At 46.0% G+C, this 16,864-nt stretch overlaps 1 protein-coding gene across 23 annotated transcripts in view; it reads left to right on the top strand.

Moving 5' to 3' along the window:
* The window catches only part of R3HDM2 (R3H domain containing 2), a 158,808-nt gene that overhangs the window by 140,445 nt on the left and 1,499 nt on the right, over positions 1–16,864 (top strand). For 14 of the 23 annotated variants that reach the window (XM_046011378.1, XM_046011376.1, XM_046011377.1 and 11 more), the window contains 10 exons: positions 3,174–3,275; positions 5,389–5,631; positions 6,170–6,296; positions 6,573–6,733; positions 7,212–7,366; positions 8,928–9,028; positions 14,153–14,322; positions 14,937–15,084; positions 16,027–16,124; positions 16,463–16,547. In XM_046011378.1, the coding sequence (XP_045867334.1) occupies positions 3,174–3,275; positions 5,389–5,631; positions 6,170–6,296; positions 6,573–6,733; positions 7,212–7,366; positions 8,928–9,028; positions 14,153–14,322; positions 14,937–15,084; positions 16,027–16,124; positions 16,463–16,547 (1,390 nt within the window). The remainder of the gene's footprint in view (positions 1–3,173; positions 3,276–5,388; positions 5,632–6,169; positions 6,297–6,572; positions 6,734–7,211; positions 7,367–8,927; positions 9,029–14,152; positions 14,323–14,936; positions 15,085–16,026; positions 16,125–16,462; positions 16,548–16,864) is intronic. The other 9 variants (XM_046011394.1, XM_046011397.1, XM_046011395.1 and 6 more) reach the window with 2 other exon arrangements.

Here is a 16,864-nt window from a genome sequence, read left to right as displayed (position 1 = left end):
AGAATCAGTCCCTATTCTAGACTGGAATGTTCATGTTCTGGTTTAAGTCTCCTTAATACTCTGAGGAGAGCTGCACTGGAGGCTTCACTTTCACTCTTCTCCCCATGAGTAGAGCTGCCCAGGAGTGGAGCCTGTCCTGTGTCCTGGCATGTCTCTGGTGGCGCTGTCTACTAGTGGGAAGCCCATGTCTGCACTCAGCTGCCACAGTGTTTCTCATTTCATCTCCCAGGCTCCCTCACCTCTGTGCTCACTTAGTCCCGCTTGGCCTCAGATCTGTCTCTTCCATAGGTAAAACAAGCAAATCACAGACACTCGTTCCCCAGAAACTGGAAAATAGACTGGAAGGAGCCCAGGATGGCCCAGTACTACTGCATTCTGATATTGTGATGATCTGGGAACCCTGCTTTGTATTTTAATGTAACCCACATGCAGATCATCCCAGGCCTTTCTCTTGGTCCCTAAATCATTTTCTCTGTAGTCCTGACTTCCATTCTTGTTCTACCACCATCTACCTCATTATGTCCCATTCTTACCAGCTTACCTCCCTCCACACTGAAGTGTGCCATGTGTGCGTGCTTTCCCTGATGGGTCTTCATTCAGACCTGGAATTGGGTGCGCCTCTCTCTGGCTGTCTCCTACTGCATTTCTGTGCATGCATCACTTGTCTAAGGTCACAATATTTGCATTTTCTAAAGTGTTTGTATTTTAATACAGACTTGCTCCCTTTTCTCCTTCTTGGTCTTCATCTGCCTCCTCCTTCCACCCATATGTAGAAACAGACAACAAAAGAGGGAGGAGATTAAAGAGACTAGAGAATAACCATTTGGGGCTGAAAGAACTTTAGAGTGTCTAGGTGACTGGCCCTAAATCCTAAACTTTTACTCATTCTGGATCACGAGGGCCAGTGGGTCAGTCATGGGTATTGACTGGTCTCCTGCAGGATGTCCAGTACTAGTTAGGACCTGAAGGTTGGAGACAGAGATTTTGTTCCCTCAGAAATTTGTAGCAAGAGGCATTTGCACCAGGCCTTTGCACAGTGCTGGCTGAACTATGCTAAACTTTCCATTCTTGGCAGGCTTCTGCTGTCAGAACAGACCTCCCTGTCATGTGTCAGTAGAACACATGAAACCAAGCAGTGAGGCCAAGTATTAAAGGACCAGTGACTACCTTTTGCCTTCTTCACCTAAGGTGGCACCAGACCTCTTGAGGAAGAGCCCTCTGGGAGTCTAGTCAGGCAGCCAGGACCCAGTGATCTAACCCAGAATTCACCAGCAGGTGGCAGTCATAGCCCTCAGGGCCAATCTGGCTTCCCCACAGTTTTTTGCAAATTCCCTAGCCCTGAAGTTTGAGATTCTCTGAGAATCTGTAGCTCTGTAGCTGAGGATAGTGGTGGAAAAACTTAAAAATAGCACCGAGACCCATACTTTTACCACCTCTTCTCAGTCAGAAGAGGCCTAAGAGAGGAGCATCATTTCTTCCGTTTGTTTTTTGTTTTCGTTTTTTTTTTTTTTTTTAACTCAGAACTCAAAAATATGAAGAAACAGGCAGGCTATACCTATGGCCACCTCTCTGCCCCCAGAGGAGATAAGACCTGAAGCACAATAGATCCTCTCCCGAGAGAAAGAAGAGGATTAGGGTAATAGAAAATGGGCTTAAAAGCCACCAGCACAGGTAGCTCATGCTGAGCAGCCTGTTATATTTGAAATGGCTCTGGCTTACAGGCACAAGGGATGCTGGGAGTCTATCACAGGGCCTGCAGCATCTCCCCCAGGTCACACAGTGGATTCTTGGTAGCTTTTTCCTAACTAAGATGATTTATATTTTATTAATCCAGGTAACAGGAGCATTCTCTGTTTTGGAGGTCTTCTAATTCCTGGATTCTGCCTCCAGAACTATTAGTCCCCTTTGTGAAACGGTCTCCCCTGAGGTATATGTCAAGAGATGATATTGATACCTTGGGCCCCCATACTTCTAAATTTGAAAGGAGGGTAGAGAATCATACAAAAAATCATACAAAAAATGTTTGTATAATAATGTTTAACTTCTTCCTTCACCTGCTCCCTACTGTTAGAGTGGACTGGAAAGAATACATGTCAGGCCGAAAGAGGTTCCCATCCACCTCTGCTGCATTAGCTGTGTGATCCTGGATGTGTGATTAAATTCCTCTGAGCCTTACTATCTTAACTGCAAATACAAGTTATCACATCTGCCTATGGATTATTATGAGTCTGTAATGAGATACGTATATAAATGAGACAGTGTATATAAATGTTATTTCCCCCACTCCTTCCTAGCCTCTCTCCTTTCTCTCACCCCATCTACCACCACCAGGGGCTAAGGCTGGAGAGCTGATTCTCCAGGAGAGGCGATTGAAGTGGCTGGAGGGGAAGAAGAGAGAGAAAAAAGAATTTCCCATTAGTTGGTTTAGAACACATCATGTTCCTCATAAACAGATCTTCCTGCTTGAGGCTAGTGAAGGAACTGAAGGAACAAAATCTACAGTAAAGCTATTTATATTTTATTCCAAATTCCTCCCTGTTTTGTTACGGGGGCATTTTTCATACTGCCCTCACAGCCTGGAGGAGCACAGAACAATGGTGGAGCAGGAGGAAGTAGCTGGAACCAGGCATGAGCTGGCTGTTTTTTCTTTCCCTGCCCTTGGGAAGGAGACGATCCCTTGTGAATGAGCACTTCCTCTGGAGTGCTGTGGTGTGAAATCAGGGGCTTGGCTGGGAAAGCTGAACCAGACCTTGGATAACCTCTCCTACAGAAGCAGGAATCCCTTCTCAAGTGGGAGTTCAAGGAGGGTTAGAACCATGCTCCCCAGGAACCGTGTGTTCAGAAAAAGTGCTTTGAGAAAAGCTGTGTTTGGAATCCTGAGATTGCTCACAACAGCTGCAGAGTTCTGAGCAGCTAACGGGGTGCAGCATGCCCTGCCATGGGTGTCTCCTGAAGGAAAGATTGCTTGTTTGCCAGAGATGCCAAAGCCGTCAGCTATCCTGGGCTTGCTCTCCAGTCTGCTCAGCAGCCTCGCTATTCACGTGACATTTTTTTTTATGATTAACCTTGTTGTTCCTCCCCTTTCCCTCCCCGCCTCTGCTCCCCTCCCCCTACCTCTCCCTGTACCTCCCTTTTCTCTTTCCTGTTCCACATGCCTCTCTGCTGGTCCACAGCCAGTCCCGGCTCTGCAGCCCTCTCCGCAGCCTGTTCAGTTCTCTCCAGGCTCCTGTCCCCAAGTCCTTCTGCCAGTCTCTCCGCCCCAGCAGTACAACATGGTATAAACTCTGTTCCCCCTCTATGTCATGTCCATGTGTGGCCTGTATCTGTGGTACGTCTGTGGGGTCCATCTGGGACAAAGTAATTGCGCTTTCTGGAGGGCCTTGTTAAAAGGCGTTTCTTAAGCAAAGGGCTAGCACATTTCTCCATTGCCGTGGCTCATCACAGCACTTTAGGCATCAGAAGATGCCTAAATGTAAGACAGATAGGAGCACTGAGTTTCAGGAGGGGGACAAAATGGGATGTTGCTCTAACCTGGGTTCCTCATCGCTCTCCTGTATGCATCCTTCATCTCATCCCTTCTCTGGACGTGTATGAACTCCCAGAACCCAGTTTATCTTGTATAGGCTGGTTTTCTATAATTTCTTTTGAAGATAAAAGCACAATTGCAGATTTCTCTGGCATCACTGGTTAAAAACTTAAAATATTCCTCTGTCTTACTGTGTTATTTTATATTAAAAAATAGCCACTTCCAGTGCATAGCACATGCTGTTTAAATTGTTTGTACCCTCACTACAAATCCTGTGAAGGCCTGATTTACTTCATAGTTGATAACTTCTATCATGATTATGAGAGCTCTGGGTGTGTGTGTCTGTGTGTGTGTGAATCACATGGTCTGATTTTTCACTAGAATCCCCTCTTTCCTTCCACCTTTCACCTCCATACTGAAAAGCTCTGGAATATGGACCTCAAAATAATCTGCAGTCCAGTCCTCTTATCTAACCTTGCCGACTAAGGTAGCGAAACAGCTAACTTGAAGATCAAATTCCTGAAAATTAAGTGAAACCATAGGAAAGCGTTGTCATTTATTTCTACTAGTTTGTTTTTCAAAGGAAGTCCTGCTCTTAGGCTTGCGTGCGTGTGTGTGCATGTGCCTCTGCGTGCCTGTGTTGTGAGTGTATGTGTGTGAATTACTGTCCAGGAAGCAGAAGGAACGGGGAAGCTAACAAATTCTGACCTATCATCGTATAAGTGAGAGGCGGAACACCGTCCATCCCTCTTGCTGCTTAGAGAAGAGGACTGAGGTAGGAGGCAATTACAGACTAGCCTGTCAGTCTCCTTGCCCTCCAGCTCGGCCACTCAGCCTGGCCTCCTTTCAGAGGTGAGAATTGGAAGTGGTTCCTGAAGGGCAGGAGAACTCTAGGCAAGTGTCAGAGAATAGAGGTGGAAATGACCTCGAGAGGAGGGACGAAGGAGATAAACAGCAGGAGGGGGAGCCCACTAGTCCTTTGACTAGATAGGCAAAGCTGGGTAGCCACATGAACCTAGCCATCCCTAGTCCACTCAAGGTGTTATCTAGGTCCTTTATTATAAAAACAGGATCTATGGCAACATAAAGCCTTTTGTATGGTTAGAGACATGAGGGAGGCACAGGAAATATAGAGAAGGACTTACAATCTTTTTTTAACCCTAATTAGTTTGTCCTGTCTTTTCTATATATATAGAAAGTTGTGTTTTTGCTCCCATCTCTCCAGGACTAATTCTGATTAAAGTCATGGTGAGAGTGGCCATTGTCATCTCATATGTGGTAAGGAGTCTTATTCTGGAGTTGGGTCTCAGACACCTGTTCAGTTAGTAGCAGGTTGTTGTTGTTTTTTTTAAGATTTAATTTATTTATTTGACAGAGAGGGAGATGACAAGTAGGCAGAGAGGCAGGCAGAGAAAGAAGGGGAAGCAGGCTCCCTGCTGAGCAGAGAGAGCCTGATGCAGAGCTCTATCCCAGGACCCTGAGATCATGACCTGACCCGATTTAACCCACTAAGCCACCCAGGCACCCCTAATAGCAGTTGTTGTTGTTTTTTTTTAAGACTTTATTTTTAAATATCTTTACACCCAGTGTGGGGCTCGAACTCACAACTCCGAGATCAAGAGACTGAGCCAGTCAGGCACCCCCAGCTCCCAGCAGTTTAAAAACACCACATGACAGAGGCTTAGGGCTAAAAACTGCCTCCCAGAGAATGGAGACAGGAGTATCCCAAATTGGTGTAAATAAAGAAGGCTATAGAAAGGGTTGCTCTGTCTGTCTGTCTGTCTGTCTGTCTGTGTGTTGAACCCAAATACAGGGGGCTTAATACGACTTGAGTCCTCAAGTCTTCCTTGCTGTCTCAACAGGCAGAGGACCTCAGCAACCCCTTTGGACAAATGAGCCTTAGCCGCCAAGGTTCTGCTGAAGCAGCTGACCCATCCTCAGCTCTGTTCCAGCCCCCGCTTATCTCCCAGCACCCCCAGCAGACTAGCTTCATCATGGCTTCTACTGGACAGCCCCTCCCCACGTCCAGCTATTCCCCTTCTAGTCATGCGCCGCCTACTCAGCAAGTTCTGCCGCCCCAGGGCTACATGCAGCCCCCTCAACAGGTGAGCAGCACAGGCTCCCAGCTTAAACCACTAAGTCAGTTTGTCCACTATTAATAATCTTTCTTTCTTCATCTAGTTTACGTAGATGGGGATACCTGTCCCCACTTCCATTTCCCCACCTTGCACTTGAGTATTGTCTTTCTAGTCAGAAGGTCATCCTTCTTATAACACAAATCATTCCTGTTCTGTTTCAAACTTGTATATTAATGTTGCAATTGCAGATCCAAAAATATCTCTATTTACAGATTTCTCGCCATTGACACTGAAGCATTTATTGATTTATTGGTTAAAAGATTTTTTTTATTTGGGGGGTGGGGTGGGGCAGAGGGAGAGAAAGAATCTCAAGCAGGCTCTGTGCTGAGCACAGAGCCTGACTTGGGCTTGATCTCACAACCCTGAGATTATAACTTGAGCTGAAATCAAGGGTCGGGTGTTTAACTGACTAAGCCACCTAAGCGCCCAGACCCTGATGCATAGTTGGCGATGTTGGGGTTGAATTTAAGGGAGCATCTCACATATCTGTTTCCTCTCACCATAGATCCAGGTTTCTTACTATCCCCCTGGACAGTATCCTAATTCCAACCAGCAATACCGACCTCTGTCTCACCCGGTGGCCTACAGCCCCCAACGTAGTCAGCAGCTGCCTCAGCCATCCCAGCAGCCTGGTAAGAGGAACTGCTGGGGTAGGGAAGCAGTAAATAGGGGAAGGGCAGAGACTGGGACAAAGAGAAGAAGTACCTTCCTTGGGTTTGTTTCTTTGTTTGTTTTTGTTTTTGTTTTTGTTTTAAAAAGGAACAGGAATGATTAGTCCCAAGAGGGACCTAGGATCTCCAGAAAAAGAAAAGGTGAAATAGACAAGAGAAGGAAAATTACTGAGAGAGTGTGACCTCCTAAACATTGTTGAGACATGCTAATGTCTTCTCTGCCTTGCCTGTCCCTAGGTTTACAGCCCATGATGCCTAACCAGCAGCAGGCGGCTTACCAAGGCATGATTGGGGTCCAGCAGCCACAGAACCAGGGCCTGCTCAGCAACCAGAGGAGCAGCATGGGGGGCCAGATGCAAGGCCTGGTGGTTCAGTACACTCCACTGCCTTCTTACCAAGTGGGTGCATTCAGCACTGGGAAAGATCACCCAGTCCTTTGGTTGAGGAAAAGGAGGACAGTCTCCCATGTCATCCAGTGTGACAACTCCAACACTAAAATACTGTTCACTTTCCCCCTAGATTTTGTAGGTGTTTTTCCTCTGAGAGAAAGCCCAGAGAGTCTGAGAAGATGGTCTTTATTTAAATTGTTTGGTCTTTATTATACAGCCATGCAAATGGCTATATAGCCCAGAAAACTAGGATCTAAAGGAAGTCAGGCTCCTTTCTCCACGTCAGATGCCCAAGAGAGGTGTTGGGAAAAGAGGGAAGTGCAGAAAGCTCTGTACACATTTTCTTTAGGCAGATGAGGAGAGTAGGAGGAGTCTATAAAGGTGGGGAAGGAAGTCAGTGTCCTGGTCTGGTGATGACTTACTTGGCCATTCTCTGGATGAGCTCATTAGGAGTACAAGTGGTCATTCTCTTCTTATCTCTACCCAGGTCCCAGTGGGTAATGACTCACAAAATGTGGTCCAGCCGCCTTTCCAGCAACCCATGCTGGTCCCTGCGAGCCAGTCTGTGCAAGGGGGCCTCCCAGCAGGGGGTGTACCGGTGTACTACAGCGTGATCCCACCCGCTCAGCAGAACGGTACGAGGTGAGGACTCCCAGAGAGTTGGGGCACATCTCCCATAGACCTTCAGCAACTTTGCAGTGACCTAAGAAAAGAAGGGCAGGGGTTGGGTTTCCAGTGGTACCCTAAAGCAGGTAGAATATGAGGGAGTTCATTCTTTTCTCCTTACTGTTTTGACATTTGAATAAGACCTGATCAGCAGAAAAAAAATTCCTGCTTCAGAGACAAAGGCTTTATGATGTCCCCACTTTTTTTGTTTTTCTTACCAGTTTTTCAAATCAGTGGGATTTAGAACTATGGTATAGAGACTGCTCATCATTAAAAGAGGCAATTTGGAGTATATATATGTAAATTTTTCTATGTACCTCTGTTTATATCCTTGGATGAATCTCATTCTATTTCTGTGTGTCTGCTTATATGTGTGTGTATGTGTGTATATATATATCTATATATACATGTATATATAGATATATATATATATATATCTTAGTATAGGTTATAGCAGATAGAATTTTAGAGGTCGAAGCCACCTTAGAAATATGTAGTCCAGGAGCGCCTGGGTGGTTGAGTGGGTTGAACCTCTGCCTTCAGCTCAGGTCATGGTCTCAGGGTCCTGCGATTGAGCCCCACATTGGGCTCGCTCCTCGGTGGGGAACCTGCTTCCCCCTCTCTCTCTGCCTGCCTCTCTGCCTACTTGTGATCTCTCTCTCTCTGTCAAATAAATAAATAAATAGAAATATTTTTATTTCTTTTTATTTGTTATTCTAATATTAGAATAAAATAATATAATTAAATTATATTATTTTTATTATATATATTTATTATATAAACTAAATAAAATATTTTAACTTTTATTCTTTTTATTTTATTTCCACTCCCCCTTTTTAAATTTTTCTCCCTTCTTTTATAAATGAGAATATTCCAGCTAGGGAGATTAAGAAATTTACTCAAAGTCAACCAGCTAGTTAGAAGTAGATCTGGAACTAGAAGTCAAGTCTGGGCCTACCTGTATGTATTTCTGTGTTTCTCACTGTGTGTGAGAACATACACTGTGTGTATGTTCACTTCTCTTTTTGTGTGTATGTCTCCATGTTATCATGAGTACTGGGGGGAATTCCCCCTTTGTCTTTAGGTAACTCTGTTTGCCATTGTGTAAATATCCTCAATCAGATATCTTCTTAGTTCTTTTTCACCCATCTCGCTCTGGCACTGTATGTCTGTTTCTGGCACTTTGTGTTTTTCAGAATGTGTGTGTGTGTGTGTGTGTGCGCGTGCGCACGCCTGAGCACATGTGTACACGTGTATGTGTCTGGTGTTTCCACACTGTTGGGAAGAGCATGTGTCACTAACATTCCATCTGTAGCACTGATTAGCAGCTTCCTAATTGAAAGATGATCAAGTACAAATATATATAATTAACTTTGAAGTGATGAGTGATTTTAGAAATTGCACAGCAAATTGGTCTGGGAATGACTGGCTGCTGCCTGTGCTTCCCACAGGGGAGGCCCAGAAAGCAGCAGCTGTTTGTCAGGAGCTGTGCTCCTCCCTCTCCCACTTTAACCCTACTCTCTTCTCCATCCCTCAGCCCTTCTGTGGGGTTTCTGCAACCTCCCGGCACTGAGCAGTACCAGATGCCTCAGTCTCCCTCTCCCTGCAGTCCACCACAGATGCCACAGCAGTACTCAGGTAAGAGGATAAAGAACTGGAGGTCTTGGGTACTGGCCAGAGCAAGCACTGCTAAAGGGATTGTGCTCTAGAGCCAGGAACGACAAGATAGTTCAGGGATTGGCTCTGTTCCCAGCTGTAGCACCACCATGAGGAAAGACCATGGTCCTTACTGGTGTTTTCCAGGGGCGCTAAGAGAGGTAAGGCTGGTTGCCCTTGTCTCCATCCCTGGGAAGCCACATCCTTGATTGGGTTCCTTGTTTTCTTTCTTTCTTAATTTTTTTTTTCCTCCCTGAATCCAGCATCACACTCACTGCTCTCATGCCTTTGAGACATGAAGTGTTTACTTCTGTCTGTTGCACTCATTCTTCCTATAGACAGCTTTACTTTTCTGTTGGGAGTGTGAGGGAGGCTGATAAAATGCTTTTTAAGTCATATCTTAGATTTGTTTGGCAATTTTTCATATATGCTCACATACATTGTGTCATATTAATTCTCACCACAACTCTGTGAAGACAAGATTTAAGACTTGAAGAGGATAAATGACTTGCCTGAAGTCAAGATCCTAGACCTTGAACTTGGGCCTTTTGCTTCTTCATAACCTATCCTGCACCCTCAATATCACACCTTCAACAGGTCTCTATTCTTTTCCTTTCCCTCCAGTGGGAAATAAATGACTATCATGTCAATAGCTAAAGACCATCTTTGAAGCAGCCACGTCAGGTGAATAGGCTGATGCCATGCAGCCTCTCACTTTCCACCTTTGCCAGGAATTCTCCCAACACCCTTGTTTGTAGCCTGTTCACCCCACCCTGGCACAGCATTACACTGCAGCTAAAGCAGCTTCAGAGGTTCTCCAGCCAGGGGTGGGGGTGGGGGTTAAGGGGTGGTATCTTAATGCAGTCTCCAGACATCCCCATTTCCCTCTGTTGTGGGAATATCAGAGTGCCCTCTTCTGGTGAGAGGGAAGTATTTTGACAGTTTTCCCCATTTTAGAAATAAGGTTTTCACCTAAGAGTTTTGCCCTCTGGTGTTAGATGCTGTGGAGAGGATTCCAGAATTAGTCTTGCTCATAAGACATGATCAGTTCTTACCTTCAAGGAGCCATGACTTCTCCTTTCATCCAGACCAAACATGGCTGTCTCACAGGCTGAGAGGTTTTAAATTCAACAGCCTTTCCCCTGTTATTATGTTACTGGTCTCTCTAGCTGTTTCTCCTAGTGTCCACCAGGGGCACTTGACCTTGAAATTCCCAGTGGAATATGGAAATTGTAGAAACCAGCTCCAAGAACCCCTATAGCCTCTGGTGGTGCTTGGTACTCAGGGGCATTTTCTCTCTTGTTTGTTAAAACAAGTGTGTGTGTGTGCATATGGGTATATTTGTATGTGCATTTTTATGTGAATCCTTAGTGGTATCTCAGTTTTGTATTGGGTCTCTGTGGTTGTATCTCTTCATCTTCAAATACAAGGTCTTTGAATCCGAAACAAAGCAAGTGAGAAGAATTTTTCACCACCTACTCCGGACTTAATGCTAGGTTAAGCAAACTGGAACAGCTTTTTTTCTGAAAGCTGGCAGCACTAGAGGTCTGGGCTGGGATTGAAAGGAGGTCATCTCTGCTCTTCCCAAATCAATAGAAACGGATGAAACCTTCTTCATCTTCTAGTTCCCTTACTTCAGACTCTTCTGTTATATGTCCTTTCTTCCAAACTGCCCTGATTGATGGATCTTAGGCTCCTCTGACTGATCCCTTGTACTTTTCCTCGGTGATGGGACCATGTCACCTAAGAGATCATATTCACCATATCATTGATTTATTTAAAAGTCTTCAGTCTCTGCTCATGGAATTATAAGAGGATCTGGAAGAAAAAAACAAGTGCTGCTTCTTCCTTCCTTTCCAGTTTACCCTTTACTGGGAAGATAGAAAGCCAGCATAGCCCACAAGGGCTGCTATGTCACCTTCAGAGGACAGTCACCCGCCCTTCTCCCATGTAGCAACATGGTCACTTTTCCAAAAATAAAGGCAGGGATTAAGATTGGCTGTCCTGGAACAACTGTTCTGGCTTATTAATACATTTTTGTAGTTGTCCAGTGTACCCCCAGGCCTAGACCTTAATTCCTCCACTGTGATATTAGACAGCACTATAACCCCAGGAAACACTTTTCTTCCCACTGAAATGATGGCCCACAGCCCCTTGAGGTTTCTCCAGAGGAGCTTGTCTGCGGAAGAGTCACACAGATATGAAATGGCAGTGATACACACAGACTCCCACTCACAGTGACACAGTGCCTTGGCCGGAGTGACATATGTACAGAGATAGCCTCTCACAGACTTACTGGCCCATTTTGTAGCTGAGGGGATTCTGAAGTGAGACGAACACTTTCCTCTCCCACTCCCTGAAGATATTCCTTTCCTTCCCCCAAAAAGGAAAAAAACACTAAATCCTATTGGATTGTATCCTGTAATATGGGAAAGATGCCTGTGGATATTATTTTTCTGGACATTCCTTTCCATAGATTTGATTCCTCATGGTAAGGAAGAAGGCTTATCAGTCTTCTATCTCAGTGATTGAGGAAAAAAAAAAAAAAACTAAACAAAAACCAATTCGGCTAGACATAAATGTCATCTGTTTGTATTTATGTGGTTTGCTCTGCCCAATCGACCTTTCTGCCCCGGTTTAATGATGCCACTTAAAAAGCCATTCACACGTCTCCTCTCCTTTCAGAGCTTTCAGGCTGAAATTGATTTCCTTATTCAACCCCCTTCTCCCCCTTCCCGCTTCAACCCAGGTTCCTTTCCCCCAACCTGATTATATGGAAGTGCTGTCACTAGGTAGTGGGGTGGTTTTTCTCTTCTCTTTCCCTTCTCTTTCTTTCTTTCTTTCTTTCTTTTTTTTTTTTTTTTTTTTATTGCCACGTCCATTAAGAAGTAGCGACAGTTCAGCTGTTGACGGATGCCACCTGCTTTTGGCTTGAGGAAGAGAAGCATAAAAATCAGCTCATGGGTGGTGTAATGCTATGTGTCCCGGCTCAGTGAAGGAACAATGCTCCAGGCCAGCGGGGGAGGGCTCAGTGTGAGGAGGACCAAGGCTGGGACTGAAACCCTGGCTTTGGTTTTGTTGGGATCAGAGAAAATAATATGAAGACTTTCTTCTCTTTCCCACTCCCCTTGAACCCTCTAATAGCTCCTTATGGCTACATGTTGGTATTAGAAAGAGCTTCCACCGCCTTGCTTATGCCCACACCCTAAACACTCACATGTTCCCCCCACCCTTTCTTGGCCTGAGGCACTAGGCTCAGATTATGAGCTGCCTTCTAGAAAGCTGTAGATTTGATTATTTTTGCGTCAGCCCCCTCAGGTAGCAATGAGGTGTTTGAATAAGGTCAATTGCAATTTTGTTGGTAGAGGATGTTGGAGCAGGTGGGGCTCTTTGGGTGGGGAAAGAAAATGCCCAGAGCAACTATAGTAAGGGGGGAGTTGTTAAATGTATGACACTCCACAACTATTCGATTTTCTGGTGGCCCTTCTGCAAGCCATGCTGATGAATGTCCCCTGTGGCAGAGGATGGGGAGAGGCGAGCCTGTCGCTCTGAGTATTTGTGCTCTCTGATTAGATGAACCCAGAGGGTGGGGGCCACAAATTGACTGGAGAATAGGCCACAACAGATGCTGTGTCTCCTGAGCTGCTCTCTCAGGCCTCCCGCCGCTTCTTTTCCTTCCCTTTGACCGATGCTACCTGAGAAAAGCAATCATGCTCACTTCTCAGCATGACTGGTGCCCAGGGCAGAGGCTGCAGCATTTTCCGTCCCAGGAAGCAGTGTGACAGCAGCAGCAGTGGCAACCTCAGAGCACTGAGCCATGACAGTGGCAGCACTGCGGCAGGTTTTCAGCTAGCCACCCAGTCCCATTTCTCTCCCGCCACACACACATGGACTTATTCTGTCCCTCATCAGAGATCTCGCCTCAGAGGTCAAGAGCAGATGCTTTGGCTGGACAGTCCCCTGTGGGGAAGCAGAGCTCCTGCCCGTCCCTTCCAGCAGGGACTGTCGCTCAGACTGCTTCTCCCTGGTCCCTTACCTTGTTTTTCACCATGAAGATGATTCAGGACTTAATGTTCTTTTACATTGAGCTCTTTGCTTCCCCAGCCTGTGACAGGGTAAGGCTACCCATGGTTATCTGTGCTAAAGCCTCAGGATCGCATCCAGTCATCTGAGCCTGTCTGCAAAACCTTCAGAGAGTCTGACCCTCCCACTCAGTTGCCGCCGTCACAGCTCTAATTCAGAACGTCATCTTTCTTTTTTCTGTGGCTTTCTAATCCATCTTCCTGCCTCTGGTCCCTCCCTCCCTTCAGCCGTTTTCCATCCAACAACTTGAGTTAGCTCTCTGGAGTTCTGTTCCCAACACCTACAGGATAAAGATCCTTACTAGAAAGTGCTTCAAACTCTGACACCAGTTGTTGGCTTAACGTGTGACTCCCTAATAGACTGTCCATCCCATAAGGGCAAGGTCACTTTTGTTTGTTGTACTCCGAGTACCCAGCATAGGAACTGGCACATAGTAAATGTTGAATAAATGAATGAACATATCTCATCTCCTACTTCCCCTACACAATCCGTATGCCTCAGCACCTTGAATTATTTGTCATTTCCCGAATATGACATACAGGTTCATGCCATTCCCACTTCAAGCAGTTCTTGGCCTGGCTTAGAGTAGCTGTGTGCACTTGTCTTCTCCAGAGCAACCAGAGATCATTGACCTATCTGCAACCATTACCAGAAAAGCCTACACATACCTGCAGCCCTGGCCCAAGCCCTAGGCTGGGACCTGTACCTTGCCCAGACATTTAAGCAATCTGACCTGGGCATTTGGTAATACTCAACTTTGACAGAATGAAGTAGTTTTCTGCCAAGCATACCAAAGTACCCCTCACCAGGTGAAGGCCATGGGACCCATGTCTCTTCCTCTTCCACTTTCACTGGTTTGGGGAGAGGGGAGTCAGACACTAAATCAGCAACTATCTCGGATTCCCAGCAAGACACAGTTTAAGTGACCCTGAAGCAACTGGCTTTCACACTCAGGGTTAGTTGGAAGGTCAAAATACAGTTTGAATTCACAACTAATTCCTTTCTTCCTGCCATGCCACTCAGGAGTGTCACCTTCTGGACCAGGCGTGGTGGTCATGCAGCTGAATGTCCCTAATGGACCCCAGCCTCCCCAGAACCCATCCATGGTCCAGTGGAGTCACTGTAAATATTACAGCATGGACCAGCGTGGGCAGAAACCTGGAGACCTATACAATCCTGAGAGTAACCCCCAGGTGAGTCCTGCAGCCCAGCATTGTCTTGGCAAGGAGGAGACCAGATTCTTCTCGGAGAATAATCTTTGCCATTGAGTGAGCAACCTCTTCTACTTGCATTTCCCTGGGTACTCTTCGGGGGGAATCATAAGAAATAGAGAGCATCTGCTTGCAAGAAACCTAAGCTCTAAGGGACACATACTTAAAACACTGTGTCAAAAAATGGATATTAAAATAATACAGATCAGGGCACTGGGGTGACTCAGTCCATTAAGTATCCGACTCTTGATTTTGGCTCAGGTCATGATCTCAGGATCGTGGGTCTCTGAGTTCAGCAGGAAGTCTACTTGAGATTCTGTACTTCTCTCCCTCTCTTCCTCCCTCTGCTCCTCCCCACTCCACACTCACTCACTCTCCCTCTCTCTCTAAAATAAATAAATCTTTTAACAAAATACATTAATTAATTAATACACATTAATTAGGGACTATGGGGGCTGTTGGAAGGCGCAGTCTGACTTTGACAAAGCTCTGCAAGAGAAGTTTTCTGAGTGAGATGAATTTTAAGCCAAGCCATAGGACTATCCAGAGGGTCATATTTGGTGTATGTATGATATGTGTGCTTCTCTCTCCCACAGGCCAGCACTCAAATGAGCAACAGCCCCGTCACATCTCCTACCCAGTCTCCAGCACCCTCTCCTGTCACCAGCCTCAGCAGTGTCTGCACAGGACTCAGTCCCCTTCCTGTCCTCACACAGTTCCCCCGGCCTGGGGGTCCAGCACAGGGTAAGAGGTTAGATTAGGGCTGGCTGTTGCCCTTCACAGCCCATTCCCAAGTGGGAAGACCCAGGTGATAGCATGTTACTTAACCTTGGAACCAGACCTCAGTTTCCTAATCTATAAAATGGGATTGATCCAAATAAGATGGAAATAATTTTATCTGTTCCTGTCTTGGCTGTTGCAGAAGTAGTGAAAACCAGATGAGAATATGGTTTAAAAACTTAAGAGTGCTCTGAAATGTAGCATTTATCAACAATAAAGTAACATTTATGGTGCTTACTAAGTACAAAGCATTACTGTACATGCTTTGTGTGTCTTGTATTCACTTAGCCTTCAACACTAATGAATAGAAAAGATACCCAAGCTCTTATTTCCAGTAACAGAGCTAGGATTTGAACCTAGGCGGTTTGGCTCCAAGCCTGTGTTCTTATCCACTCACTGTATTGCCACTCAACAGGAGTCAGACACTTGAGCCCTGGGTTTGGGGTAGGATCTATATAAGAAATTCGGGGCACCGGGCTGGCTCAGGTGGTAAAGCATATGACTCTTGATCTCAGGGTTGTGAGCTCAAGCTCCATGTTGGGCATAGAGATTACTTTTTAAAAAAAAGGTGGGGAGGGAGGGAGGTAGGGAGGAAGAAAGGAAGGAAGGAAAGAAGGAAAGACATTCATAAGGGTCTGTAGGTTTCCCCCAGGGTCTTTCGTCTGCAGTGGACAGAGCCCTTCTTCAAGGGTGAGGGAACTTAAAAGCCTCATTGGCCTGAGATACAGCTGACAGCCGCGGGGTTTAGGAAGAGAGACAACTCTTCAGTCAGTCACCTGGGCACTCCTATCATAGAAAAAGTAGGAAAAGTATGCATTGTTGTCATCTCCAAAGCCCCTGAAGTCTCATGAAAGTTTTATCAAGAAGTTCTAACTCCCAGAAAACCATCTGTCCTTCCTCCCCTAGGTGATGGGCGCTACTCCCTTTTGGGCCAGCCATTGCAGTACAATCTGTCTATCTGCCCTCCCTTGCTCCACGGCCAGTCAACTTACACGGTACACCAGGTAAGGGTGTCCACCATCAAACCCCTGTTCTCATCCAGGCCCCTATCTCTGAGCTGTGCACCTCAACCAGTGGCCTGGACCCAGGCGATAGATAGCACATTGAGAATGAATAAAGTGGGAGGGGACTTACCCCTCTCCCATACTCATTCTTCCTACCTGACCCCAGTGCCAAGGGGGAAGGACTCTGTTTCTCAGTGGCCACTCAGGCCAGTCTGCCTGCCTGGTTGGGCAAGATCCTCAGGGTTGGGTGCTACTCCTTAATCTTTCAGACAGACATTAGGATGCAAGGCAGTCAATGTTATTTACCTGGGATAAGAGTTATCTTTGAAATGTTGAAGGGACAGAGTGGATTGAAGCATGGAAACCGGAGCAAAAGACAAGCACTCAAATCTGCCTCCACTGACCTAGGGACAACAGATGTTGGTGAGTGACAAAATGTTGAATCCCCAAGTGAAGGTGCTCATCCCTCCAGCCTGCATTACTAGCCTAGGATGAGTGAGAAAAGCCAGTTTAGGGTGCGGAGTAGATATAGGACCCTTTTGTACTCAAGAGCAACAAAAGGGTCCTATTTCTACTGGAGAATTGAAGTGTCTCAGTCCTTAGCAGGCCATTTCAGGTCTTGGGAAAGGTGATGGTAAAAACTGAGTATAATACAATGGCTGGGGGTGCTGAGCCTATTAACAGGAGAGTCTTGTGGGAGTGGTCCTGACCCCAATCTAGGATGTCTGCCTTGGTAGTTC

Source organism: Meles meles, chromosome 7, assembly GCF_922984935.1.
Source record: "Meles meles chromosome 7, mMelMel3.1 paternal haplotype, whole genome shotgun sequence".
Lineage (NCBI taxonomy): Eukaryota > Metazoa > Chordata > Mammalia > Carnivora > Mustelidae > Meles > Meles meles.
Note: the sequence above shows the minus strand (reverse complement) of the source record. Positions and strands in the feature narration are given on the sequence as shown.